This window comes from Myotis brandtii, unplaced genomic scaffold (assembly GCF_000412655.1).
Source record: "Myotis brandtii unplaced genomic scaffold, ASM41265v1 scaffold75, whole genome shotgun sequence".
Taxonomy (NCBI): Eukaryota; Metazoa; Chordata; class Mammalia; order Chiroptera; family Vespertilionidae; genus Myotis; species Myotis brandtii.
The window spans coordinates 362976-390126 of record NW_005370991.1 but is presented as its reverse complement, the minus strand read 5'-3'; the positions used below and the strand labels follow the sequence as shown (position 1 = coordinate 390126).

Here is a 27151-nt window from a genome sequence, read left to right as displayed (position 1 = left end):
AGCCCAGGAAGTAGGGTGCACAGCCAGCACCTACCCTGAGGGGCTCACGGTCAGAGTCACAAATGGGTCAATAAGTTATTGATACTGTGCATTGGAGTGTGGGTGATATAGACCATGCTACGCCCTCTCTGGGCTGTCCTTTCTGATTGAATTGATGGGAGGCCTCTAGAAATATGCAGCATGGTCGTGCTGGGAATGAGTATTGAAAGAAAGGGACGATGGTAGACAAGGAAGACACCGGCCAATATGCCTGGGTCTGTTGTGCACGTATGGGAGTTGTGGTGCGAGAAGTGTGTGTGTGTGTGTGTATGTGTGTGTGTGTGTGTGTGTGTGTGTGAATATATTTTTATTGATTTCAGAGAGGAAGGGAGAGAGAGAGAGAAACATCAATGATGAAAGAGAGTCATTGATCAGCTGTCTCCTGCACACCCCCAACTGGGGATCGAACCTGCAACCTGGGCATGTGCCCTGACCTCCGGGGTCGTAGGTCGATGCTCAACCACTGAGCCACGCAGATGGGGCAGCCCTGTGTATTCACATTGGGTTTGGGGGAAGGGACCAGGGGAGTTCCTAGGGGTGAGTAGGAGTGTGCCCTGCGGGGGCACCAAGGCCTCAGTGTGACATGAGCACAGGAAACTGAAAGTGGGCTGTGTCACTGTGAGACAGGAAGCTCAGCAAAGGGGCGGAGCCAGGGATCTGCTTCCGAAAGACCAGTGGGGAGGGGGAGGGGGAGGGGGCGAGAGCAGGGCTGAAATATGATTGGCAGGATGAAGGGGCCATGGGGTTCAGTAGTTTCCTCTCTGCTTTTCTTTTTTTCCCCCCTTTTTGAAAACACATTTTTATTGATTATTCAGAGAGGAAGGGAGAAGAAGAGATAGAAACATCAAGGATGAGAGAGAATCATTGATCGGCCACCTCCTGCATGTGCCCCACTGGGTTCAGAGGTCAAGGCTCAACCACAGAGCCATGCCAGCTGGGCTCCTCTCTGCTTTTCTACATCTTTGAAATTTCCAATAATTGAAAAGATGCCCCCAGAACTTTTGTTTTAATGGGAGAACATGGATGAGTGCAGAATATTTATGCCTAAAACTGGCGCCCCCCCTCCCCCACTCCCCATATGTATCATGCAGTGAAAGAGGACTCCATGTTTCCAGGTCCAGCATCGGGGACATGGCACCCTGAGTGGAGGGCGCGGGAGCGTGTGTTCGGGTGTTCCGCGTGGGCATGGGGCAGCGCGCTGTCACCCTGGCCGGGGTAGTGTGTGTGTGTGTGGGGGGGTGGTCTGGAACACGTGTGCCTTCGGAAAAGGCCTGTAACGCTGTGAGGTAATGCCCTGTTATTTTAGGGAGTAAATAACACCTCCCATGAAGCAGGTCATATGGCTCCGCAGCCCGGCTTAGGTCCACTATGTAGCACTTAAATCCAAGGCTATGAGGACTCACGGGAGGGCCTGTTAAGAACTGTGTCATTCTATGTTTTTCCTTTATGATGAAATACCTCTAATCCATTTTTAGCAAAAGTGGGGATGATTGCTGGCTGTGTGTGTGTGTGTGTGTGTGTGTGTGCACGCAGTCCAAAGGCAAGATTTATTATTACAGAATAGACAGTAGCTTGCTCTCTTGGTTTTTTAAAAAAATTGTTTTCCTTTGAAATTCCAGAGTTAATGTTTTGTCTGCTTTCGATCTGACCCTTTTTGGAGAGCAGCATGCTTTTGTGTGTGCTTTTTTTTTTTTTTCTTTTTTGCCAGAGAGAGAGAGAGAGAGAGAGGGAGGGAGAGAGAGAGAGAGAGAGAGAGAGAGAGCTGGAAACAAAGAATCCTTGTCTGTAAGCGAAGCAGGCAGGAAACCCCAGTCCCCAGGGAGCTCCGCCAGCCAGGCCTGTCCCGGAGTCAGACTCCAGCCTCCGAATTCAATCTGACAGCTTGTCTGGGACACTTTCTAAGTAACCATTCTCCTTCCTTTCTCTGAGGAACAGAACCGCTATTTTTTTCGGTGGGTGTGCTGGGTGTGCTGTGTGTGCTGTGATCGCACGTGTGTGGGTTGCACGGCAACCAGGACACGCTTTCTCTCCATTATGGCCGACGCTTCGCCCGTTTCCTGGGTCAAGTGTAACCTTGTTCCGGGATAAGGAGGCCAACAACTCCCGGTGTGCTGCTGTCACAGGTACAGAGGCATGTGGCCGGGGCGTGTCTTCTTTACTTCGGGGCCAGTGACGGCGTGGATTCCCTGATTGGAAATAAGGGCATTCCGTCTTAAGAATAACTCACGTTGGGCAGGTTTTTTGCCTTTGAGGATCGTTTACAAAATGTGCACACAAAAGTCTTCTAATGATCATTGCCCTCAGCTCCCGGATTTAATTCATTCTTTTACAGCGTATATCTCAGACATGTCCCTGCGAGAGAGAATTCAGAGGTGACCCCCCACCATTCAAAGTGGGGCCCTTCTCCCTCCTGCCTCCTCCATCCAGTTACTCAGACCGGGTGACTTTGCCACCAGGGAGTGAGGGATGGTGAGGCAAAGCCAGGCTTTCTGGCGTGTTCATGTGGAGGCCGCCCAGCTTCAGCTATGCGGGACCCCCAGAGGCACAGAACAGTCCCGATCACTTCCGGGTCAGAGACCTGATCACTGTGCCCAATGGGGCAGTTTTGCCCATGTAGGATCTGATAAAAAAAAAAATTCACACTTCAATTGTGAACGATTCCTGTCTTCTCTGTCTTCGACATTGACTGTCTCCCGGCCTCTCTCTGCCTCGTGTATCCCTCCTCCCCGGTCTCTCTCCCACCCCATCTGTAAGTTAGGCAGCCACACTCCCCATGAAGGCCCAGATGACCTACCTCAGCAGGGGCTCGGCCACCCCTTCCCCATGTACTTTGCTTGGACTTCCTGTTTTGCAGTTGAGCATTCAACAGATCCCATCATAATGGTCTTTTGTCTTCCAAGACTTCAAGCCTCTTGGAGATGGGAACTCAAGCAAGGCCATGGGACGGATGGGTGAAAATTATAGGCAAAATGCTTGGAACCGCTTCCCAAGAGTGACGTTTCTAAACATGGGAATGATGTTTTGGTTTTGTCCACTGCAGATGGTGCTTGCCTTTTCCTCTGCCTTGCCCTGAATTCCCCCTTCATTGGACTCCCAGGGGATTCCTCTGATCAGTCCCATCCATGAGCAGGGGAGGAGCTCGCCAAGAGCAGACTTCAGTTATAAGATGGGCGTTCCACTTCACCCTTTGGCCCTTTTTTTAATCCTTCCCCGAGGGATATGTTTATTGATTGTAGAGAGCGAGGAAGGGAGAGGGAGAGAGAGAGGGGGAGAAACATCAATGGGTTGCCTCCCACAGGTGCCCTGACTGGGGATAGAACCTGAAACCTGGGCATGTGCCCTGACCTGGAATTGAACCCAAGACGCTTTGGTACATGGGATGGTGCTCCCACCAACTGAATCACACTGGCCAGGGCTTGTGGGCCTTTTTTTATCAGCATAAACTCCCCTTGGAGGCCCTTCAGATCTGGGGGATCTCCCTGCTCGGTGTGCCAATATGAAAGAGGCCAGGGACAGAACTAAGCCAAGAAAAAAGTGATCTTGTGGGGAAATTTAACTTCTGCTCGTTTCACCCTTCTTTCCTTACCCTTCTTCTCACCCTCCCCATCACAATAGAGCTAACATTTATGAAATGCTTACTAGGTGACAAGAAGTTTTCTCTTCGCTCCACATTTATACTTCATAACAACCTCATTTAGTTGTTACTTACTATTCACATCCCTACTTTACACATGTGAAAACTGAGGCACAAATAGGTTAAGCCCGAGTCACAAAGCAAATGGGAAGCAGAACGGATTCTATTACTGCAGCCCCTCCCCAGCCAGGCAGGGACAGGGCTCCGCCGTTGCCTCTTCCTGTTCCCTCCACCACCCCAAGGAAAGGCCGTTTCTTGCAGGAAGCTGATGTCATCTAATTGTTACTAGACATGATTAGATTAATAGATCCCTGTTATGGTCCCCAAAAAATCAGGGACCTGACTCCGTCTACTCTGGTCTTGCATCTCACAAAGCATATTAGGTGGTTTCACAGATGTTACTTTTACTATGACGCCTTCTAATTCACATGATATTATTCTTTCTTACGTGTTTAATATCACATTTAAAAGAATAAAGAAAAAATGAGAGTAAAGAAAAGGAATTGATATATCGAGTAATAAGATTCAATAAACTTAATTTTTTTTAAATGAGGGGGAGATGGGTGTTAGTCCAGTAAATCTAGTTGTGAAATGTCCCTCCAATTACAACAGGTAGACAATCCCTGGCCTCTATAAGCTTCATTGGCCCGTGGCTCTCAAGGAAGAGAAAGAAAGGTATCCGAACACCTGGGACCATGTTAAAGACACCTGCCAGGATGCTCCAGCCACCCCATCCCACTCCGCCTTCTCATTCGTATGCACCTTTGGCAGGCGGAGGAGCCCAGGAGGAAGATGGAGCTGAGCATCTTTGTTCTTAAAATAAGTGCCTTCCATTGCTTCTGAAACCTTCCCCCCGACACCACCCCCACCATCGAGGGCTTTATTGGAATACTGAACAGAAAAGCAATCCCTTTCTGCCACTATGGTGTGGGGCTTTCTCCTCCCTCTGCTAAAAGGTACCCGGGGCCCTGGTTCTGGTCCTGGATGCGTAGAGGTTCCCACGTTGACTGTCCTGCCCTCCTTGGGCATGTCTTTTGTCTTTATGTTTATCAAAGCTGTTCTTAGATGCTTCCTGGAGAAATCAGGGATGTGATAGGCTGTGGGAAAGGTACTTGGGAGCAACTTGACCCCCAGAGCACCCTTCCAATTAGACTCAGCCAGACTACAGCCTCTCCCAGCACTGCCAGGGAGGGGCCTCCCTGACTGTGACCTTGAGTGCTCCGTGGGCTGGAGCTCCATCACCTCTCAGTGGCATTTCGCACTTACTAAGTGGGCCACTGGGGTTTTTGCATTTCCAGTTCATCTCCAAATTCTTAACTGCTACTATTTTAGGCCTCCCATCTCTACCAACTTTCACGTTGACTCACATTTTTCATCCCATTCCAGATAACAAGACTAAGACTCAAAATGAAATTGCTTCAGTTGCTGTAACTCCATTTCCACTGCCATGTGGTCTTGGTTTGTAATAGAAACTAGAAGTGACCCCTGTTGGCTTTTTTGAGGAGTGGGGCCCCAAAGTACTTTGGAAATCAAAGGCTAGGTCTACAAGTGCTCCCGATGGCCCACCTCAACACAGAGTATTCCAAAGGCATGTGTTCTGCTACAAGCACTGATTTAGAAATTCTACAGGGAGGTTCTTTGAGGGCAGCAGCACCTGGAGAGTATTTAAAGATTGCTTAGTCTCATGCTCATAAAGCAAATTCTATCCATCCATCCGTCTATCTCTCACCCAGAGAAAGAGAAGGGAGCTACTTAGTCTCATGCTCATAAAGCAAATTCTATCCATCCACCATCTGTCTATCTCTCTCCCAGAGAAAGAGAAGGGAGCTTCTCTCCTGCCAGACAGCAGTGTGGGAGTTTGGGGCATGTTCTGGTAGCATCATCAGCTATCTATAATAATAAAAGCGTAATATGCTAATTAGACCGGACAACCTTCCGGGTGAAACCGGGGCTGCGAGGAAATCCCGGGTCCTGGGTGCCAGCAGCCAGGAGAAGGAAGGCCTACTCTTGCAGGAATTTCGTGCATCAGGCCTCTATTTTTAATATAAAACCTTTCCCCAAGTTCTTTTTATAGATGTAACAATTTCCTCTCGAAGGGAGAGGGAGAGAGAGATAGAAACATCAATGATAAGAGAGAATCATTGATCGGCTGCCTCCTGCACACCTCCTACTGGGGATCGAGCCCACAACCTAGACTGAAATCAAACCTGGGACTCCTCAGTCCACAGGCCAATGCTCAATCCACTTAGCCAAACCAGCTAGAGCACAACTTCCTCTTAGAGAAACCCCTAGCTGACATAAAAAAGAACTTATTTCTTTTGGGAGAAGGTAGTCTTCGAGGAAGAAATACTATGGCTAGAAACACTAACCAGGACATATATCAGCTTTTCCTCTCAAGCAGCGGTTCTCAACCTGTGGGTCACGACCCCTTTGGCGGTCGAACGACCCTTTCACAGGGGTCGCCTAAGACCATCCTGCATATCAGATATTTACATTACGATTCATAACAGTAGCAACATTACAGTTATGAAGTAGCAACGAAAATAATTTTATGGTTGGGTCACAACATGAGGAACTGTATTTAAAGGGCCAGAAGGTTGAGAACCACTGCTCTCGAGTCTCAGAGATCTTTAAGCTGAAGGTCAACAAAAAGTTTAACATGCCTCTGTGAAGAAGTTCAAGTTCTTGTGTCAGGCATACTCTAAGGAGAAAGTGGTTCATTAAGTGAGGTTATTACTTTATCAAAATCCAACACATGCTTCAGGGCCCAGTTCAAGTTCCAGCCTCTTCAAGATATATTTTCCTTACTTCCAGACACTACAATCACTTCTCAGAACCCTCCCACACACACAAGATATCCATGAACCTAATTACTACACCAGTACTTTCTAGTCTCTAATTGTAACTTTTTTCCTATGCCCTTTTTCCAGCCCTGTAGCTATTCAGTAAGTACTACTGACAGTAATGGATTCATTGGGGAAGGAAAATGTAGTCTTTGACAATTTAATTTAACATTTACTCAATCCTTCTGCTTTCCTAAAGAAAGAACCATAGGAAATTAGCTTTGGTTGACACAAGAAAGATTACCTTCTCATCTCCCATGAATTAAACTCTGGAAAAGAATAGCAGCTATAATTCTATAGGACACTTTGGAGTATTTGAAGCATTTGCTCACGCGTGAGCTCATTTATTCTCAACGTAACCCTGTGAGGATTAAATAGGCCATTTGCTTTTCCAGGCTCTTAAATTTTAGAGGAGTTATTTTCCCCCGAGTATCTCCCTTTTACACATAGGTTAACTGAGACTTGGAGGCATTAGCCACTTGCTTAAGTTCACACAGCTGACAGAGATGTGAGGCAAACCAAGGAGTGCTGAACCCCAATCCAGCATTCTCTCTATTGCAACGAACTGTTTCCCTGTTTGGAATGGATGAAAGAGAAGTTATGGAATCCTTTCCCATGAAAATCTTTGGAGCCTTTAATAAAACCACAAACAGCCTTATGCTTGATAACATTTAGGTACGACTCTTCCAAAGAGATGAAAATTGTTCTTGGTATCATTTGGAAAAATCTTTGAGCTTAAACGGTTTTTGGCCTGCCTGTAGAAGAATCATCAGTCCTGCCCAATATCCTAGAGGAGTTTAGAGAAAGGAAGTTTTCATGCCATGAGTCATACTTTCAATTTCTATTAAAATTCTTATATGGCCACATATGATATCTCTCATGCTTCAGGCCTCCAGGCCAGTGCTGATTTGCATGTCTGGTTTAGATAATGTCTGAGGTACCTTCCAGTCTGAAAAGAAGCCTCTGATTCTATTATGTAAGACCATGTTCTAACTTCCAGAATTGATGGCTCTTTTTCTTCAACTCCTGGGCTCTTGCTGTGTGGATGCAGGATTCAGGGACAGAAGCGTGTCATGCTCACCACCAGGTCACGAAGATGGCATGTTTAGAATGACTTCCCTGTCCACTTAAATATATATATATATGATTGATTTCAGAGAGAAAGGGAGAGGGAGAGAGAGAGAAACATCAATGATGAGAGAGAATCATTGATTGGCTGCCTCCTACATGCCCCCTACTGGAGACTGAGCCAGCAACCCGGGCATGTGCCCTGTCCGGAAATCGAACCTTGACCTCCCAGTTCTATCTCTCACCCTCTCCCTTCCTCCCTGAAATCAATAAAATATATATTTTAAAAAAGAATTCCACTAGAACCGTGGTCGGCAAACTGTGGCTCGCGAGCCACATGTGGCTCTTTGGCCCCTTGAGTGTGGCTCTTCCTAAGCCTTAGGAGTTCCCTAATTAAGTTAATAACAATGTACCTGCCTATATAGTTTAAGTTTAAAAAATTTGGCTCTCAAAAGAAATTTCAATTGTTGTACTGTTGATATTTGGCTCTGTTGACTAATGAGTTTGCCGACCACTGCACTAGAAGACCAGACAGGGCAATAAACACGGGACTCTTCCAGGTGACCCTTAACCTGTAGAATTTCGGAAGAAAAAGATGCACAAGTTACTTGTGGCGCAGGCACAGAATTGCATCCTTCGCCGCCAGAGAGCGTGAGAACAACCTCACTATGAAATGCCAGCCTAAGAGGTTTCGATCAAGGCCCTGAGCAGAGTGGAGGGGGCTGGACCCAGACAGACCACCTCTCCTTGAACCCCAAGCCCTAGTTCCTAAGCGAATGGTTAGGTTTTCTTTTTTCCTGCCTGGAATCCTCTTAAACCTGAGGCAGATCTGACCGAAGAAGTGGGCAATTTAGTTGTGTCTACATGGCCCGATGGTGGCCGGGGGTGGGAGGAAGGGGCAGGCGGGCAAACATCCAACTAACCTAGTCAGTATGAATCGCCTTTCTGCATAAGGCTGGCTCAGAAACCCCACTTTGAGGCTTTATCAAAATAAAGAGGTCATTTAGACTTCGGTGTCACTTAGACACGGAGCCCACAAGAGAAGCAAAGTGAGAGAGAGGCCCGGCTCAGTAGGCAGCCTGCGTGACTGTGGCGGGGCCGGGCCCGGCCGGTGCGCCACTTGACTCTCCAAACTTTTCCTCTTTCAAATCCATCCATTTCCCCCCCCAAGCATTTTGCTCATATGTCTTTTTGTCCTTTGCACATATAATATCCGAAACAGTGCCTCCATTCTTCTCCACGCAGCGGGTCCGTCCTGAGCCGAGGCGCTGTTTGGATTCCAGGACGAGGTCCTTGAGCAAAGGAAACCTGATCCAGGATGTTTTTTTTTCCCTGAGTTCCAAGTTTGAAGACAGTCCTCCCTAGATATTTCCCTCCTCCTGGGGTCTCAGTGGAAGCCAAGATCCTCTGTTGCTCTTTGTAAAATAAGATGCCACTGAGGCGGAGGCTGGGCTGCCCCTATAGGACGGGTTGAAATGAGGTGAGGACCCTGCTTCAGAGCCAGCTGCACAGGGACTGTGAGCTGACAGGGGTACAAGGAGGCTGCCAGTCAAAACCTAAGCCTAATACACCAGCACCCCTCACTACCTTCCAGGGCGATATTCTTCAAACTGGGGTCCAGAATAATCCATTTCCTCCTTTAATATATATATACATATATATACATATACATATATATGTGTGTGTGTGTGTGTGTGTTTACTGATTTTAGAGAGAGAGGAGGGGGAGAGGGAGAGAGAGAAAAATCAATGAGATGAAGAAGAAACATGGATTGGCTGCCGACCCGTACTGGGGATCAAACCCGCAACCCAGGCATGTGCCCTGACCGGGAATCGAACCAGAGACCTCGTGGTGCACAGGACGATGCTCAACCAACTGAGCCACAGCTGCCAGGCCATTTCTTCTTTTGAAAGAGAGCCACCCTTTATTCCAGTTTGGGAGTCAGTGGTCGGGATCCCAGGAATGGGACTGTCCTTCCTCCTCCTTATCCTTCCCCAGGCCTTCCTTGCTGAGCTTTGTAACCTCATTTCGCCAAGATAAACCTCGGAGAGGTGCAGGCGAGGTCATGTGACCTACATGTACAGTGTGTCTATTTTCAAATCGCCATGTAGCAAATGCTTGTTTCGTCTTCCTGGCGACCCTAAAAAGTAGTTGTTAGTCGTCCATTTTAGAGAAGCAGAACCTGAGGTTTCCAAAGGGGTGAGGAACCTTTTGCCCCAGGTCACCCAACAGAGCAAATGGTAGCGCTGGGACCTGAACCCAGGGCGGCCTGGTTCTGAAAGCCATGTCGCCACCACAGGGGTAAAGCCCCCTAGAGAGAAAGGACGCCTCGGCGAGGGCACCCTGCACCTCACAGGGATGCTCACTGCTTATGCACTGGTGGCCTGTGCACTGTGTCTGCAGGGGGAGGCCAGGCCCGTAGGTCAGGCATCTGAAGGGATCACCCGCAGGGGTTATAGCAGAGACTGTGGCTAACAAGAAGCTGGTCCCGAGTTGTGGGTTGAGAAGATTCCAGAAGCAGAGCAGGTGTTCACAGGCTGGGGTGCATTCTCAAAGGCATCATGGAGGAGAGCCCGGAGGCAAGCAGCCTGAATTGGGTTGGTGGCCAGACGCAGCCCTTAGAAGCCAGGACCTCAGAGAGAGAGAGAAGGGTTTGGGCGGACCATCCAGCCCAGTCCTCCACCAACACCATGGATGGTGGTGCTCCCATGCGCATTCCTCTGAGAGCCTGGGGAAGGCATTTCCGCCTGCTCGACTTGGCTCTTTCTTAGGAAGGTCAAGGTTGTGGGTCAGCGTCCTCTGTCCTAGCGCCCTTATCCGTGGTCATCCTGGCTCTCTCGAGAAGGGAGGTCAGGATCTGACCAAGAGGAGCCCCTGCTCTGAGTTGCAGCAGCCGTGCCCCCTCCTGGGCTGAAAGGTCTGATTCAGAGCCCGGCTCTCCAAGGATAAACAGGGCGAGGCGCTGCCGGCCTTCTCGGCACAACCAGAAATTCGCCGAGAAGGTTCAGGGAACATTCATCTTTTTCCATCAAGTAATTGAGAGGGTGGCCTTCTGTCGTCAGGAGTGAAGAGAGAGGCCCTTGTGTGCGGGCGCCCCTGCATCCAGGGCCTCCCGGTGAGGTCATGACAAAGTGGAGAGCCGCGTGTCGCCGGGACACGGGGCTTTCAGACGGTGAACTGTGGGCAGCAGGGCAGAAAAATGTCTTTCCTGAGACGTTTGGCCAGACTTCTGAGGCCCGTTTGAAAGCTTCACACAGAAACTGAGCTAACACTGGATTGTCTATGAGATGGCCGTGCCCAGACAGGGCCTCCCCTTCCAGCTGGGGCTTCAGAAACAAGTCTCCACGCTCAGGTTTCTCTCCCCGGGAGGCTCCCCTGGAATCTCAGAGGCCATCTAGTGTCAACGGAGCCACGTCGAGCGTCACATGATGGAGATACTGTTCGGGCCATTGTGTGCGGGAGGCGGAGTTCCCCACGGTGCCTGGCGGTGCCCACATTCTCCACAACAGCGCTCTGGTCTCCGCCTGCTGTGGCCGACATTGACCTCAGGACCGCCTGAAACCACACACGCTAGGCAAAGCCCTTTTGGTGACTCGTCTGGACAATCATCACAATATTTGTCATCTATGCAGCCAGGTGGCAGCAGCCTTCACCCAAGTCAAAAGTGGGTTTGTCAGAGGTGGGCGTGCTTTTGTGCTGACAGAGCAGGCTGCCACCACACACACCAGCCCGGACCGTCAACCATCTGCTGGTCGCCGTCGGTCACACTGTGCCCTCGGCTGCTCCCTACGCTCTGTTTCCAGAAGCCAGTTCCCAGGAAGCAGACAGCAGGCATTGTATGCAAGGGTGGGGGCTGGCGCTCACTCAGGTGGCTCCGTGGACCAGCACACCCACCTGGGGACCCGCCATGCCCGATGGCAGCCAGCCGGGGTCAGGGAGGCCTGACACAGCCACAGGTAGTGTTTGCGCAGGAACGCCAGGCGCTGGCTTGGCGCCCTGGGCCAGGCCTTCTCATGTTGGTTCTAGACATAGTTCTGCTTGTGCATCCGGGACCAGAGCTGACCTCGCTGCTCAGTGTTCACTTGCATGACAGTTAGTAGAAGAAAAACAAACTCTCCTTTCAACAATGACATTGACAATGTATAAAGTAAAAAGCTGGCCACTTCAATAAGTGGCATCTAGTCCCTGACTTCCCTGTGGGGACAGATTTTAGCCGGTGCCTGTAGCAGACGGGCTGTTGTCCATTACTCTCAGAGGGCACACGGGGTTAGCAGAGTCCCCTGGAAATGGCTCAGTGGGGAGAAGGAAGGGTAGGCCCCTTGAATTCTCTTTATCCAGTGAAATAGTAAACATAAGAGGAAATGTGGATGTTTAGCAAGAAAGAAAATATTGGCCCATCTATTCATTCAACAAATATCTACTGTGTACTCGCTGGGCTGGGCACTATTCTAGGTGCTTGATAATGTCAGAGAACAGAAGAAAGGTATTCAGGTGGGAGATGCAAGACAATAAACAACGAACATGAATTAATTATTGATTAAGTTCAGTGATCAATGGAAAACTAAGAAGCAGCGCATAGGAAGGGAGTAGAGGGGAGGAAGGGGAGGGGGAAGTTATGTGTGTTTGGTAGAGCTGGCGAACATGTTTGTGGGTCTGAACGTCCTTTAAGTTTATAATAATGATGCAAATAATAACATTAATTGCTGACATTTTCCACGTCTGACTTGGTGCTAGGCCCCGTGCCAGGTGTTTGCTTGGATATCTCATTCAATCTGCAAGGCAGCCTGGGTCCTTAGACCTCCCAGGCAGAATGCCAGCCCTTGGCTCTTGGCGTTGGCCTCCTTCGTCCTCATGCTCTGTCTCTGCACTAGGACTTCCTCCAGAAATACTGGCTTTCATTTCCATCTAACATGTAGTGGATGTCCCCACATAGCCCTGTGCCACAGGGGCATTGGTTAAACTCCTCAGTGAAGAAGCTGGGGGTCCTTTGTAGATTCAGGCGCCAGGAGCAGGACTTTCCATCAAATAGTTGGGGGCGAAAAAGCAATGGGAGGGAGACTTGTGGTGTTTGTTGCTCAGATGCACAGACGACTCCCAGACCCTTAGCTAGAGACACCAGCCTCTGAATGCCCATTGCTATTGACTGCCCTGTTAGCTTTGCTGTGAGAACACAGTCCAGGCTGATTGCTGGTGGCCTCTGATTCGGTTGATTCATTTTTACTCACTAGAGGACTTTGTGTTGGTTGGGACCTCCATCGTCGCCTCAGCCAGGCTTTCCCCATCCCCCGTCCCACCACCACCCCCAGTCCCAGGTGGGCCTGTGGGAGAATCATGACCTACAGCCCCAAGGCCCTGAGGCACCGCAGCCAAGATGGGCTGCCAGACACTTCCTGATAAGGCACCAACTTCAACCTTGACCGAGTACTTAGAGTTACAGAAGAGCCCAGCCATCACCTCCCGCTGTCCGTTATGGGGAATTCGTCCACCCATTCTGTAGCTGTTGCATGTCTGCTCTGTCCCTGGAGTTAGAATAAAAAAAAAACTAGGAGGAAAATTTGGTAAGAGAGTGAAAAGGGAGTAACCAAAGAACTTATGTGCATATGTGCATAGCCCATGGTCACAGACAATAGTGAGGTGAAGGCCTGGGGGTAGGGAATGGTTGGAGGAGGTCACTGGCAGGGAAAAGGGGGACATGGGTAATACTTTCAACAATAAAGATAAATTTTTAAAAAAAAGGAGTCATGTCCTAACCAGTTTGGCTCAGTGGATAGAGCATCAGCCTGCGGACTGAAGGGTCCCAGGTTTGATTCCGGTCAAGGGCATGTACCTTGGTTGCGGGCACATCCCCAGTAGGAGGTGTGCAGGAGGCAGCTGATCAATGTTTCTCTCTCATCAATGTTTCTATCTCTCTATCCCTCTCCCTTCCTCTCTGTAAAAAAATCAATAAAGTATATTTAAAAAAAAAAAAGGAGTCAATGGTAATGATAGCCATAGCCATAATTTGGGCTTAAAAAAATGGTTCCGAATATAACATGGCTGTCATAGAGGATGCCTTCAGTAAATGAATGAATGAGCAGAAAAACCGATTAGAAAACTTTGAGACAGATCTTATCAGTGCAGTAAGTCAGGAGGCAAGTCAGGACTTCAGATAACACACACCGATTCCTGGAACTTAATGATTTGTTTTTTTTCTTTTTGCATGAATCTGTCACTTTCTATTCCACTTTCTGTTCTGTTCCTACTCAATTCACTTCCTTCCCCCAGGCGCCCTCCCATCCTACACACCACCACAAGCTTCGTCCTCCACCACCCGCTGTTTTCATGGCATTGCCACCTGCCCACAACATCTCTGGGCTTTCACTGCCTGCACCCCAAGGTCATTAAACTTGCCTACTGCCTTGAACATGACCTTGAACATGCCCTTGGCCCCCTCTTCTAGCCCTCTCTTCCTACCCGTTCCTCTACTTCAGTCCTGCAGCTGCCTCTATCTATGGTTGTCCCCAGACATCACTTGTACACCCCATCACCCGATTCTGCCCTACGTCTGTCTGCATTGCTCGCTCTCTTCTCTCCAAGAAGGTCTTGCTCAGTTCAGATGACACCAATGACACTCTCCTTTCCCTCCGTAGCCTCCAGTAGCCTCAATGTCCCCACCACTCCTTTGGTCCATTACCCATCATTCCTCACAATCATAGTTATCTTCTCATAGTCAAATGCAAGGACAGAGAACATGTTTCATATTACTTAATATCCACTCTGTGGCCAACCACTCAATACATGGCAGAAGTCACTCCAAAGTAAATCACTGGAGGCCTACCCAGCATCCCCCACCACAGAAAAATCTTTGAACCCCACCTTTCCTTTGGCTTATACCAGCTTTGCACACACTCAGCAGACCCCCGCAGGACAGCCCAAAAAAATGCCCACAAGGCCCGCCAACCGCATTCCAAGCCTGTAAACAAGTTAGGTTTTTCGTTTGCTTTTGTTCTATTTTGTTTTTAAGCAAGCAGAGGCATCTGCTTGCAGGAGGAATTGTGAAAAAAAAAGTCAAGTGAAAATAAAAGCAGACCACGTAAATGAGTTGAGCTTTGTCTCCCTTTTGTCCCCTTCCCTGCTCGCTCTCTCCCCACCCCCACCCCCTCACTTTCTGTTTTGCTTTTCATGCCAGTTGCTAAATACTGTAATTTCAAAACTGCACTGGCTTTTCCAGAACCGGGAGGAATGTGCACTCACACGTGGATTTTTCCACAAGAACATTCTCCCTGTCTTTCGGCTCTTCTTCGCCAGAAACAACTAGAACAGGCGATCAGATGCGCCCATCCGTCTTTGCAGTTCTTATTCTAATTCGTTAGAGGCTCAGAAGGGGCGGAGGGGATGGTTTGTGTTTCACTCTGTCAGGCTGTTGTTTGATGAGGTTTGCACTCCATTTGTTTGGATGATTTTCATGGTTTCTTTGTTGTTCATGGAAAGACTTTGAAAGTCATCATTCTGTGTCCTCAAGCTCTTCTGCCATGCCTGCTCCGTGTTGCCACGGGACGCACACCAGGAGGAAGGAAAAGGGATGTTTCCAGCCAGTTAGTGGAGCCGCTTCTGAGCACAGCTCTGGAGGCGTGTGGAACTTGCCTACTGCCTTGAACATGACCTTGAACATGCCCTTGGCCCCCTCTTCTAGCCCTCTCTTCCTACCCGTTCCTCTACTTCAGTCCTGCAGCTGCCTCTATCTATGGTTGTCCCCAGACATCACTTGTACACCCCATCACCCGATTCTGCCCTATGTCTGTCTGCATTGCTCACTCTCTTCTCTCCAAGGAGGTCTCGCTCAGTTCAGATGATGCCAATGACACTCTCCTTTCCCTCCTTGAGCACAGCTCTGGAGGCGTGTGGGAGAGGGTGGGATCACAGATGTCGGGTTCAATGGAGTAGTTCCCATGGCGATTTGGAAGCAAGGCCCTAGTCATTTCCAGGCGAGGCATCGCTCCATCCCCTCATTTCTTGTTCCCACCCCTATTCCAGCCACACCTCTGGCCTTTTTTCTTCCTCTGTGGTCATCAGGCCTAGCCCTCTCCACTCTCAGGAGAAAAACATGAGAGCCCTGGCAGGTTTGGCTCAGTGGATAGAGCGTTGGCCTGCGAACTGAAGGGTCCCAGGTTCAATTCCCGTCAAGGGCATGTACCTCAGTTGCAGGCTCGATCCCTAGCCCTGGTCGGGGCACAGGCAGGAGGCAACCAATCAATGTGTCTCTCACCTCAATGTTTCTCTCTGTCTCTCCCCATCCCTTCCACTCTCTCAAAATTCAATGGAAAAATAGCCACGGGTAAGGATTAACAAAAACAAAAACAAAAAAAAGAAAAGACAAACATGAGGGCCTAGGTGAGCCTGGGGTGTGCTCACACCTCTGAGACATCATCACAGCATGGGTGTGCTGGGGAAGGGCTGGAGCCGGCCACCTGAGAGGCCGTGGGCCTGAGCTTTGAGACACTCTTCCCATGGAGTCTTGAATCTGGACGCTGCCCAGCTTTACAGAGCCGCTATAGACATGTTTTCTTTCTATTTATATTTGCAGAAAGCTTTGTAAGAGGTCTCACATATGTTTAGCATTTGATCATCACCTGTCGTAGTCCGTGGGGACTGCTCTAACAAAGTACCATAGAGTGAGTGATGTATAAACAACAGAAATTTCTTTCCCACGTGGCTGGGGGCTGGGAATCTGAGATCAGAGTGCCAACGTGATCAGTTTCTGGCCAGGGCCTCTTCTGGGTTGTAGGTTGCCGACTTCCTATTGCATCCTCACGCATCAGGAAGTGGGCAAGCTAGCTCTATAACCTCTTCTTACCAGGCCACTAATCCTTTTCCTCAGGGCTCCACCCTCATGAACTGATTCACCTCCCAACAACCCCACCTCTTGATACCATCACATTGGGGATTGGGTATTAACCTATGAATTTGGGGGAGAACACACACATTCAGTTCATAACATTAGCCCTACCCTACAAGGTAGATAAGTCAGGTAAATTTTAAGTTTCATATTAAAGAAGGTTGAATGCAGGAATGTGTTGTGATTCATCCAAGGCCTCAGGACAAGTAATGTTGGGGACAGAACTTGAACCAATCTGCTGACTTCAAATTCAGGGTTCTTCTGTTACTTTGGCTCCCAATCAGAATGTTCATGCTCCTTCCACTCACCCCACCTTTCCCCCAGGGCGAGATCACACTGCTGGAATTTAGTGGTGTCTGAAAAGTGATTGCTGAATTAAATGTAATTTCTCCTGATTGCTAAAAGAGCATCTTCACTCAATCTTTCTGCAAAGCAGGAGATGCTGATGTACGATTATTTGTTATTTTTCATTAGATCCTTCTTACGACTCCGTCAGGAGAGGAGGGTGGAGCAATAACATGAATTCTGGCCTCAACAAAAGTGAGTACATGTCACCCTGTCTTTGGGAGGAAAACATTTTCCAAGGATGGGGTGGAGAGCGGGATCATGAGATAAAAAAGGAGAGGAGCAAGCATTTGTCTTCCTGTTTGTTGAGTGGACATCAAAAATTAATTGCCAATTTAGGGCGTCAGTGATACCGGTTCCTTAAAGAGGGTTGGGGTTTTCGTTCAGAGCCTTGAGTGTGGTTTTATTGCCTTTGGTTTGAGAACTGTTGAAGGCAGAAGGCTTCTCAGGACAAGGTTCTATGTGAACACATAGTCACTGGATTTGGATTCTGTCATTTAAGTGATGATAATGACCCTCTATGACTTTGCTGCTCGAACTGTCGAAGCTCAGTCACGTCAAGGTCACTGTCCCCGTTTCATGAGGGGCTGAGATGAAGGATAACCTGGTGAGGAGATGGAAGGGGTCTGAGACATCAGTTGCAGTTGAAGTCTGACCCAAAACCTCCCATGAAGTGGGGGGAGGGAGAAGAGAAGGACTCAGATTCCTGAACCAGAATGTGTCCCTCTTGCTACCTGTAGGGAGTAAAATATCAAGCACATGAATGGATGCTGAAGGGAATTATTTCAAGAAAGAAGTTGGGGCTACAAACCTATGCCCCAATAACCAAGCAATAACCAAGATCCCTTTCAATGATATGTGTGATTATTTGTTTACTCTGTGCCCAGCACCTGGCACGTTGGGGTTCACAAAGATGAATCGAGCTCAGAACAGCTGGGGAGGGGGTCTTCACTCTTCACTCTCCACACATCACTCTTTATCAGTGGACCTGGCGCCATCTGAGCTGGCTCTAGAGAGAGAAGCAGGATTTGGACCTGCAGTGATGGGGAAGACAGACCCTCCCAGAAGCGGGGGCCAGGGAAAGACATCAAGGCTGATGTGTCTGACAGTCGGGAGGACTCTGGGTTCCTGGAGCTTGGGATGTGTGAAGGGAAAGAATTCTGCAGAGAGTGCAATGGTTTAGGGAGATTAAACCGCTCAGAACAGCTGGGGAGGGGGTCTTCACTCTTCACTCTCCACACATCACTCTTTATCAGTGGACCTGGCGCCATCTGAGCTGGCTCTAGAGAGAGAAGCAGGATTTGGACCTGCAGTGATGGGGAAGGCTCAGAACAGCTGGGGAGGGGGTCTTCACTCTTCACTTTCCACACATAACTCTTTATCAGTGGACGTGGCACCATCTGAGCTGGCTCTAGACTAGAGAGAAGCAGGATTTGGACCTGCAGTGATGGGGGAAACAGACCCTCCCAGAAGCGGGGGCCAGGGAAAGACATCAAGGCTGATGTGTCTGACAGTCGGGAGGACTCTGGGTTCCTGGAGCTTGGGATGTGTGAAGGGAAAGAATTCTGCAGAGAGTGCAATGGTTTAGGGAGATTAAACCGGCTAAATAGCATGAGATGGGTCAGTGGGAAGAGCGAGGAGTGGTGAAGATACCAGTCAGACCGTGCAAACAGCGCAGATCTAAAATGGGTATAACAGATCTAAAATGGGGAAGGAATGAGGAGGGTCATGGGAGATGCCTTGGCTGGGTTCCTGGAGCTTGGGATGTGTGAAGGGAAAGAAGTCTGGGAAGGTAAGGAAGGGGACATGGAGGACACCTGGAAGACAGACCTAATTCTGTAGTCAATGAGGAGTCACTGAGGTTTTTAGACAGAGAGTGCAATGTTTAGGGAGATTAAACAGGCTAAATAGCATGAGATGGGTCAGTGGGAAGAGCGAGGAGTGGTGAAGATACCCGTCAGACTGAGCCTCAGACCGTGCAAACAGCGCAGATCTAAAATGGGTATAACAGGACTGGGGAAGGAATGGGGAGGGTCATGGGAGATGCCATGAAGGAAGCTCAGGAAACAGTAAACACAGGAAGCAGGTGATCTTTGCTCAAACATCGCCTTCTCTTTAAGGACCTCTCTACATTTTCTGTTTTTACAATGAAACCCACAGCCCCAGTACCATTAGCCGTGCTATCCCAGGTGTTTATTGTTTTTTACCACTGTCTGCACCGTTAACCTGTAAATTCTACCAGGAGCTGTTGCTTCATGGCTGAACCTCTAGCATCAAGAACGGGCCAGCACACAGTAGTCTCTAGATAAATAGCTATAAGATAAAGTGAGTTGATGAATGAGTAGAGAGTGAATGAATGAGTGAGTGAGTGAGTGAATGAGTGAGTGAATGAATGAATGAGTGAGTGAGTGAGAAAGCAACTTTCTCCTCCTCTGGAGGACATTTGACAAGATGTTTCTCTCCCCTTCGGGGGCGTGGCCCCACTGACCGGATTTTCTCTTCTCTTGCCGTAGGTCCTCCCCTGGCAGGAGCACAAACAATGAGTAAGAATACCGAACAGCGGCCCCAACCAGGTACCTGTCCACGATGTGTAACCCTCCTCCTCTGCTTCTCACGCAGCCATTGATTCCATGTGGCCACCTGAGGAGGATTTAAACAATGTGCTGTGTGTGTCATCATTTTTCCACGTAGGGTCTCTGTTTGACTCAGTAACAGATCTGAGAGTCAATACCCGGCACTGGAATCAGGTTGTTGAATGTCAGAGGTGAAAGGCATATTAAAGATGAAGTCTTCCAATGCCTCATTTTGTAAAATAAAGAAACTGAGGCCCAGAGGAGCAGTGATTTGCTAAAAGCCACAGAGCTCATTGACGAGAGCTACCCTGTTCCAAGTACTCTCCAAACCGTTCATGTTTCACCAACCTTGCTTTCAAAAACACCTCCTTCCTGTGATGGATCTACTTAACAATTTAGGCAGAGGAGCTTTTAAAACCATGGAATTGGAGACTTTTAGCATTAGAAAGGAACTTAGAGACATCCAGGTCTATAAATCTTTCTGTAACATCTCAGTCTTATGATTGCCCCACCTCTACTTGAATACTACTAGCAACAGGGAGTTCACTACCTAGCTGGGCTCAATTCCACTATTTGAGCCAAAGTCCCCTCCTTCTAACTTTCATTCAAGTTTCCTAGTTTACCATCTGGAGAAATCCTCCTCCCATTCTATATGAAGATCCCTCATATAACTGAAGGCGGCTCTTGTGCCCACCCCCAAGGCCAGCCGTGTCTTCTTCCTGTGACACAGCCGAGATTAAGGTTTGAATAAGCCATTTGCTTTGAGATGGGCAAACACTGTTTCCATCTCCACTGAAGACAGAGCAATAGAAAGTTGACTTAAAGATTCATCAGGAAAGTTTAGAAACACAAGACAGACAGGGGATTTGACATAAAAGATTCAAAGAATCCCTAACAACAACAAAAATCAGATGTGACCTGCCCAAAAAATGCTTGTTGTCATACTGTCTGGATAGAAAAGGGTAGGCTAAATGGCCTAAGGACTCTTCAAAGTTAATTTGTGGGCCTAAGCAGAAACCCAAAAATCATGTTGATTTTTTAAAATTGCAATTATAACCATAAAAATAGCAAAATTGCACCAAACATTTAACAACGTGGTCAAGTTGTAATCAAGCTCTCTACCATGATTTCCCCTGAAAAGGGAGACAAACCTCACGTAAAACCGATATTGCAGAGATTTTTTTATAGCTAATCACATACATGTTAAGTAAACTGAGAGACAAGGACAGTCACTTTATACTTCAAATACAAATTCTGGTTAGTGTTGACATTTCCGAGCTTAAAATCACAGAATGCTGTACTGGAAGGGAACTGAGGGATCCAGTAGCCCAACCCACTCATTTTGCGGATGAGAAAACTAATACCCGTAGATGGTCCAATGGCCTTAGTTTATAACATAGCTGGGGCTAGAAACCGGCTACTTGATTTTTGGGGCGTATATTTTATGCCTCCTCAGAAAAGCAGAGGTGTGTGAAGTTGTTAGTAATAGGTAGAGCTATTAAAGACCATTAACCATTAGATCTTCAAGCCCATTTAATGAACCATGTTCACCTTATTCGTTTTGATGAAATCTATAGCCACCTCCTTTTCCAAATGGTTTTATTACTCTGTTTTAGATAATAGCAGCATTAGCTACAAACTTTAGACACCAAATATGAAAAAAAAATATAATGCTGTTACTTTTCCATGTTTTTTCTATAAATACTGGGATGAATCCTGTGATCAAGATCTTTGGGGTCTGCAAAAAAACAAAACAAAAAACAGTCAAGTTTTCTGAAATCAGACTTTCCAGTGATAGTGAAATAAACGTACAAACCCTTGAGGTATTCTTATTGTTGATGCTGTTATTCTTATATTTTTAATAACAGTGAAGCAAATCTCCTTTTTTGTTTCCTTAGATCCATATCAGATCCTGGGCCCAACCAGCAGTCGCCTAGCCAACCCTGGTGAGTTGACTTTGACCTGCAGGATTTTCTTTCTAGAACGTTCCATAGCTATGTGAGATCACAGAGACCTCTGTCCGAAGTTCAGACACCTGACTGGGGAGTAACATGTACTTCTTTCCTTGAAACGTTCAGCACCGGTTTCTCTAATGTACCAGTGAGGTCAGGGCGGGTTCTTTGGTGGCAATAATGTCCATTAGCCTAGGACGTTTCTAGAAAGCAAGTGTGTTAGCACTGCACACCTGCAACGAGCCTTAGCTTAGTTATAAGTGGCACAGGGAGAGGTTCCAGGAGGGAAAGACAGGGTGGGAGGACACAAAGCCACTGGGCTATCAGTTACCTGCCTCCTGTGAGGCACAAGTGAAGAAATATTCCAAAGGTGTTTTATTCTTTTTAAAAAATATACTTTTATTGATTTCAGAAAGGAAGGGAGAGGGAGAGAGAGATAGAAACATCAATGATGAGAAAGAATCATTGATCAGCTGCTTCCTGCACACCCCCTACTGGGGATCGAGCCCACAGCCTGGGCATGTGCCCTGACTGGGAATAGAACCGTGACCTCCTGGTGCAACCACTAAACCACACGGGCCCAGCCAAAGGTGTTTTATTCTTGATTTTAGAAAGCATTGCAAGCTCTCTGGCCTCACAGAAGAGGTGTGTCCCTAAGAAGTTGTAGATGAAGTAAATTTGACAATGTATTTTAAGGATTTATTATAAAAAGAATAACTCTAAGGTGAGTTCTAAATCAAGACCGCCGAGCATGTGAGCTGATAGCCTGGCCCTAGTGCAAGAGTGAGGCCCGCATCCTCCCAGCTGTGCGCACTGACACTGCGGTGTCTCCAGGCCCAGTGATCGGTGCCTGCCCTTTCTGCCCAGGGAAAAAGAAGCCAGCCAGCTCCTTCTCCTGTTGCTTTTCTCTCGGCCCAGGTTCTTATCTGTAGAACTTAGCCTGGGAGCTGGGGCGCTAGTGCCCTGCTAAGGAGCATCCTGTCAGCTTGAAGCCTGTGCCACACCTTCTCCCTGTGACTGACAAGCAGCCTCCTGGCCCAGACTCTTCCGCTGACAGGAGAACCACTCCATCACTAAATATGAGAGCTGGCCAGTGATTCAGTCCTCTACAGAAGAAGAAATTCCAAACTCTTGCCCAAAGGAGTGGCTGTGGTTTGCCCCAAATCACACAGCTAGCTCTGGGCCATCCAGCACCTCATTACCCACAGTGCATTTCACCAGGCCTTGGGGTGAATTGTTTTAAGATCTAAATATCCTTATATGCCCATCTCAGCAGCAAATGATAAAGCAAATCAACAATGAAAAGGAGGGGCTGCCAAGTCAATTCTGAATGTAAAAGAAAATACAGACTTTTTGTTTTGTTTTGTTTTGTTTTGTTTTACAAAGGGTGAGGGAGTCCTTGCATTTAGGGGATTGGATTCTGAAATGTCCTGTTTTCCCGTTCCTCTCACCACCTGCAGGAAGCGGGCAGATCCAGCTGTGGCAGTTCCTCCTGGAGCTACTCTCCGACAGTGCCAACGCCAGCTGCATCACCTGGGAGGGGACCAACGGCGAGTTCAAAATGACGGACCCCGACGAGGTGGCCAGGCGCTGGGGGGAGCGGAAAAGCAAGCCCAACATGAATTATGACAAGCTGAGCCGGGCCCTCCGATACTACTATGACAAAAACATTATGACCAAGGTGCATGGCAAAAGGTATGCCTACAAATTTGACTTCCATGGCATTGCCCAGGCACTGCAGCCACATCCAACTGAGTCGTCCATGTACAAGTACCCTTCTGATATCTCTTACATGCCTTCCTACCACGCCCATCAACAGAAGGTGAACTTTGTCCCACCCCACCCATCCTCCATGCCCGTCACTTCCTCCAGCTTCTTTGGAGCGGCCTCACAATACTGGACCTCCCCCACGGGCGGAATCTACCCCAACCCCAATGTCCCCCGCCATCCTAACACCCACGTGCCCTCACACTTAGGCAGCTACTACTAGAAGCTTAATCATCGGTGGTCTTCTAGCTGAAGCCCATCCCTCCTCTCACTCCCTGGAATACTTTGGACTCTAAAGGACATACGTGGCCTTGAAGAGAAAACAAAACTGGATGTTCTTTCTTGTTGGATAGAACCTTTGCATTTGTTCTTTTAAAAAAAATCCTTTTTTTTTATGTTGCTTCCTCTACCTTGAACAAAGAGATGTGTAATTCCGTGGGCCAGTAGGCTAATGTGTATTCTCTATCTCCTATCATCTTCTGAATGGAATATTTAGATTACTGGAATGGTTGTAACATGGTTCTATGAAAGAAACTGTAAATTGTCTTTATTATTTGTATGACCAAAGCAGTTTCTTATCCACACACGGGTCTTATCATGGACCTCGTAGGGTTCACTATGCTAAGGATTCGTCGACTTAACCAGTTAGGCTCTGGTTTGAGACTTAGTGAAAATAGAGGCAGGAAGCTTATAACCTTGTTTTAGGGAGACCGAACTCAGTGAATAGCAACTGGAACATTGGTTGTAAGGCCAGTGAAGTTTTCACCCAACTGGAACTTAAAAGAAAGAAGATGTGTGTGTATTTAAGAAGCCATGGGCATTGGAGAATTCCTCTCAATGGGCAATATGTACTAGGCTGACCATTTTCTCTAAAAATAGTCAAGATATTAACTAAGAAATGTTCATGCAAGCGCAGACATTCCTGAAAGACAGAAAGCTAAAGAACTATTTTTTTTTTTAGATAGTGACAGTGAGTCCCCGAACTTTGAAAAGTCTTAGGGATTTCTAAACACAAACAGATCCGCAGGCGCTGTGCGCTTGTCAGACAGTCAGTCCAGGGTCACCCAATCAGATGGCAACTTACTGTATAAATTATGCAGAGTTATTTTCCTATATCTCACAGTATTAAAAATAAATAATTAAAAAAAATTAAAAAGAATAAGTAAACGAGTTGACCTCGGTCACAAAGGCAATTTTACTATCAAATCAGTCTGTGTTATTTTTTTAAATGTAATTTGTACATCTTTTGTCAATCTGTACATTTGGCCTGTTTGTACGTTTTTATAGCTGGTTGGTTGTTGTTTTTTTAAAAAAAAGCATAATGTGACTATTGCTGAAAAGGAAGCAGACTTTTAAGTCACTGACTTATTAAAAGAGAAGCACTGGTTGTAGTTATTTAACAAGTGTGCACACGTTACCCGAGAAAGGCCGTTGATGCTTTGAAATGTTTGTACATAACCGTCTACCCTGCGGTTCACCTCAACTTTGAAAGGAACAAGCAAACATTCCCTTGTGGGCACAAGGGATTTTTCTGCCCTATATATACAATATATTTTTTAGATATTAAAATATATATAATTTTGCAGGTAATCGTTGACTTTTTTAAACTATATGAACTGTTAAGCTGACAACTGTCCATGAAGACTATGTTGTAAAATAATTCGACTAAATAAATTGTGCCTTCTTCTCTCAGACCTGAGGATGTCTTTTTCTTATTGACCCCCTCCCATAGGCCAAAGGGTTTTCCCAGGGCAAGTTTTCTATTTGCCTCTTGCACCATGAAGAATTTTTCATATGTACAAACTGCATTACAGTAGAAAGTACAAAATCAATGTGTTTTGTTCTTTTTTTGTTGTTGTTGTTAATCCTCACCTAAGGATATTTTTCCATTGATTGTTGAAGAGAGGGAAAGACAGAGAGAAACATCGATGTGAGAGAAACACATCGATTGGTTGCCTCCTGCAGGGACGCTGACCAGGACCCAGGCCGTGGAGGAGTCTGCAACCAAGGTATGTGCTTTTGACCGGAATCAAGGCCAGGACCCTTTGGGCCGCAGGCCGACACTCTATCCACTGAGCCAAACTGGCTAGGGCATATGGTTTTGATTGTTGTTTGTATTAGTCAGGGTTCTCCAGAGAAACAGAACCAGTAGGAGATGATATAGTTATAAATATAGATAGATATAGATGTCTATATAGAGATACATATATAGATAGAGAGAGAGAGAGAGATTGACTTATTGTGAGGAATTGACCCCATGTGATTTTGGAGGCTGAGAAGTCCCCTGGGCTGCTCTCTGTCAGGTGGAGATGTGGGAAAGCCAGGAGTACCTGTAGTCCCAGTCCCAACCTCAAGGCCTGAGGACCAGGAGAGCTGAAGGTGTAAATCCCAGTCCAAGGGCAGCAAAAGAGAAGCATCCCAGCTCAAACAGGCGGGAAGCATCTGGTGAATTCCTCCTTCTTCTGTCTGTTTGTTCTTTTCTGTCCAATAGATTGGCTGATACATTGGGGAAGGCAATCTACCTCACTAAACCGGCCAATTCAAATGCCGACTCATCCAGAAACACCTACACGTGCATACCCAGAAATAATGTGTCATCCGGGCACCCTGTGGCCAGGTCAACTTAATACTTAAAATTAACCTTCACATGGCTGATGGTGTTTGCAGAGATTTCTTTTTAATGTTATTTCAATCTTCCTCCAGCCTGAAAGAGGTCTATGGGATGACAGTCAAGGCCATAGACAGTCTGTGGCCAAGAACTGGAACAAAGCAAACAGGTTGGCTCAGGATGGACCCTGTCCATTAGATTTCATTCTATTGCATCCACCAAGCTCCTCAAACCCAAGTGGCCAACCCCCCAATACTCCAACAGAGAATCAGATGGCCCAGCTTCTAGCTTGTTCCATGCTTCTATGTCTCTGGATCTATTTTGTTCAACAGTTTTTTTTGTTCATTAGACTCCACATATGAGTGAAAAAAGGGGACATATTGTAATACTTTTAACAATAAAGATTAAAAAAAAAAAAGATGGCCCGGCTTCCTCTGGTCCCGTGCCAGAATTTTATAGGGCCCATGCAGATTTGTAAGATCCTTTATCTCCCCAAGGCAAAAACTTTCTTCAAAGTACTTCACTGTTAGGTAGTTTGTTTTCAATTTCTCTATTTTATAATGGGGTGGGGGGGGGGGGGATGAGGCTTGGAAAGACCTTGATGTGAGGAATTACACCCACAGTGTTGGTAACCCTATGATCTTCCCTTGGTCACACTGAGTATCTTCTAGACAACGGGTCTACCCAGGCAGAACGAGATGTGTTCCAGAACTTCGGTCTCCAATTTTTTTCACTTGCACCCTGCCATTCAAAAATGTGTTAGGCCAGCGTGGTTCAGTGGTTGAGCGTCGACCTATGAACCAGGAGGTCACGGTTTGATTCCCAGTCAGGGCACATGCCCGGGGTTGTGGGCTCAATCGCCAGTGGGAGGCGTGCAGGAGGCAGCCAGTCAATGATTCTCTCTCCCATTATAGATGTTTCTGTCTCTCTCTCCCTCTCCCTTCCTCTCTGAAATCAATAAAAATATATTAGAAAAAAAAAGAAGCTATTCCACTCACTAACAGGACCAGCACACCATTTTCTCTTTAAAGGCATTTGTGCGGAGGAAGAAATGGCAATGCCCAGGTTTAAGATTGACTGGCTTGCTGGAGGCATCCAGCTGGCTGGTCACAGTGGACAAGAAGGCGTTCTGCACCTACGCCATGACGTTTATTTGTTCTAACAAACAGTGCGAGCCAAGGAGAGAGAAGCGTGGCACAGCTGTGGGCAGTTCTGGAAACCAGTCTCCCCCACAGTTGACAGCCCTTTGGAGCAGGAGGTCATATTTTTTTAGTGTCAAAAAAACATTGTTGACTCCCACACAAGGGACGCTATATTTTCAATATCTGCTGCTTTGCAACATGTTTAGTGACCACCAGAAATGTAATAACACCTAAACTAATCGTCGTTTTGCTTAACCAAGAATATCTCCATGCATTTGAACAATGAATCGGTACAATGTTTATGT

At 47.3% G+C, this 27151-nt stretch overlaps 1 protein-coding gene across 1 annotated transcript in view; it reads left to right on the top strand.

The window, feature by feature from the left end:
* The window catches only part of FLI1 (Fli-1 proto-oncogene, ETS transcription factor), a 131285-nt gene extending 106497 nt beyond the window's left edge, over positions 1–24788 (top strand). Inside the window, exons 7-10 of the mRNA XM_005882999.2 lie at positions 16934–16999; positions 19318–19377; positions 21276–21323; positions 22790–24788. Of these exons, the coding sequence (XP_005883061.1) occupies positions 16934–16999; positions 19318–19377; positions 21276–21323; positions 22790–23319 (704 nt within the window). The 3' untranslated portion in view covers positions 23320–24788. The remainder of the gene's footprint in view (positions 1–16933; positions 17000–19317; positions 19378–21275; positions 21324–22789) is intronic.
* Positions 24789–27151: the final 2363 nt, after the last annotated feature.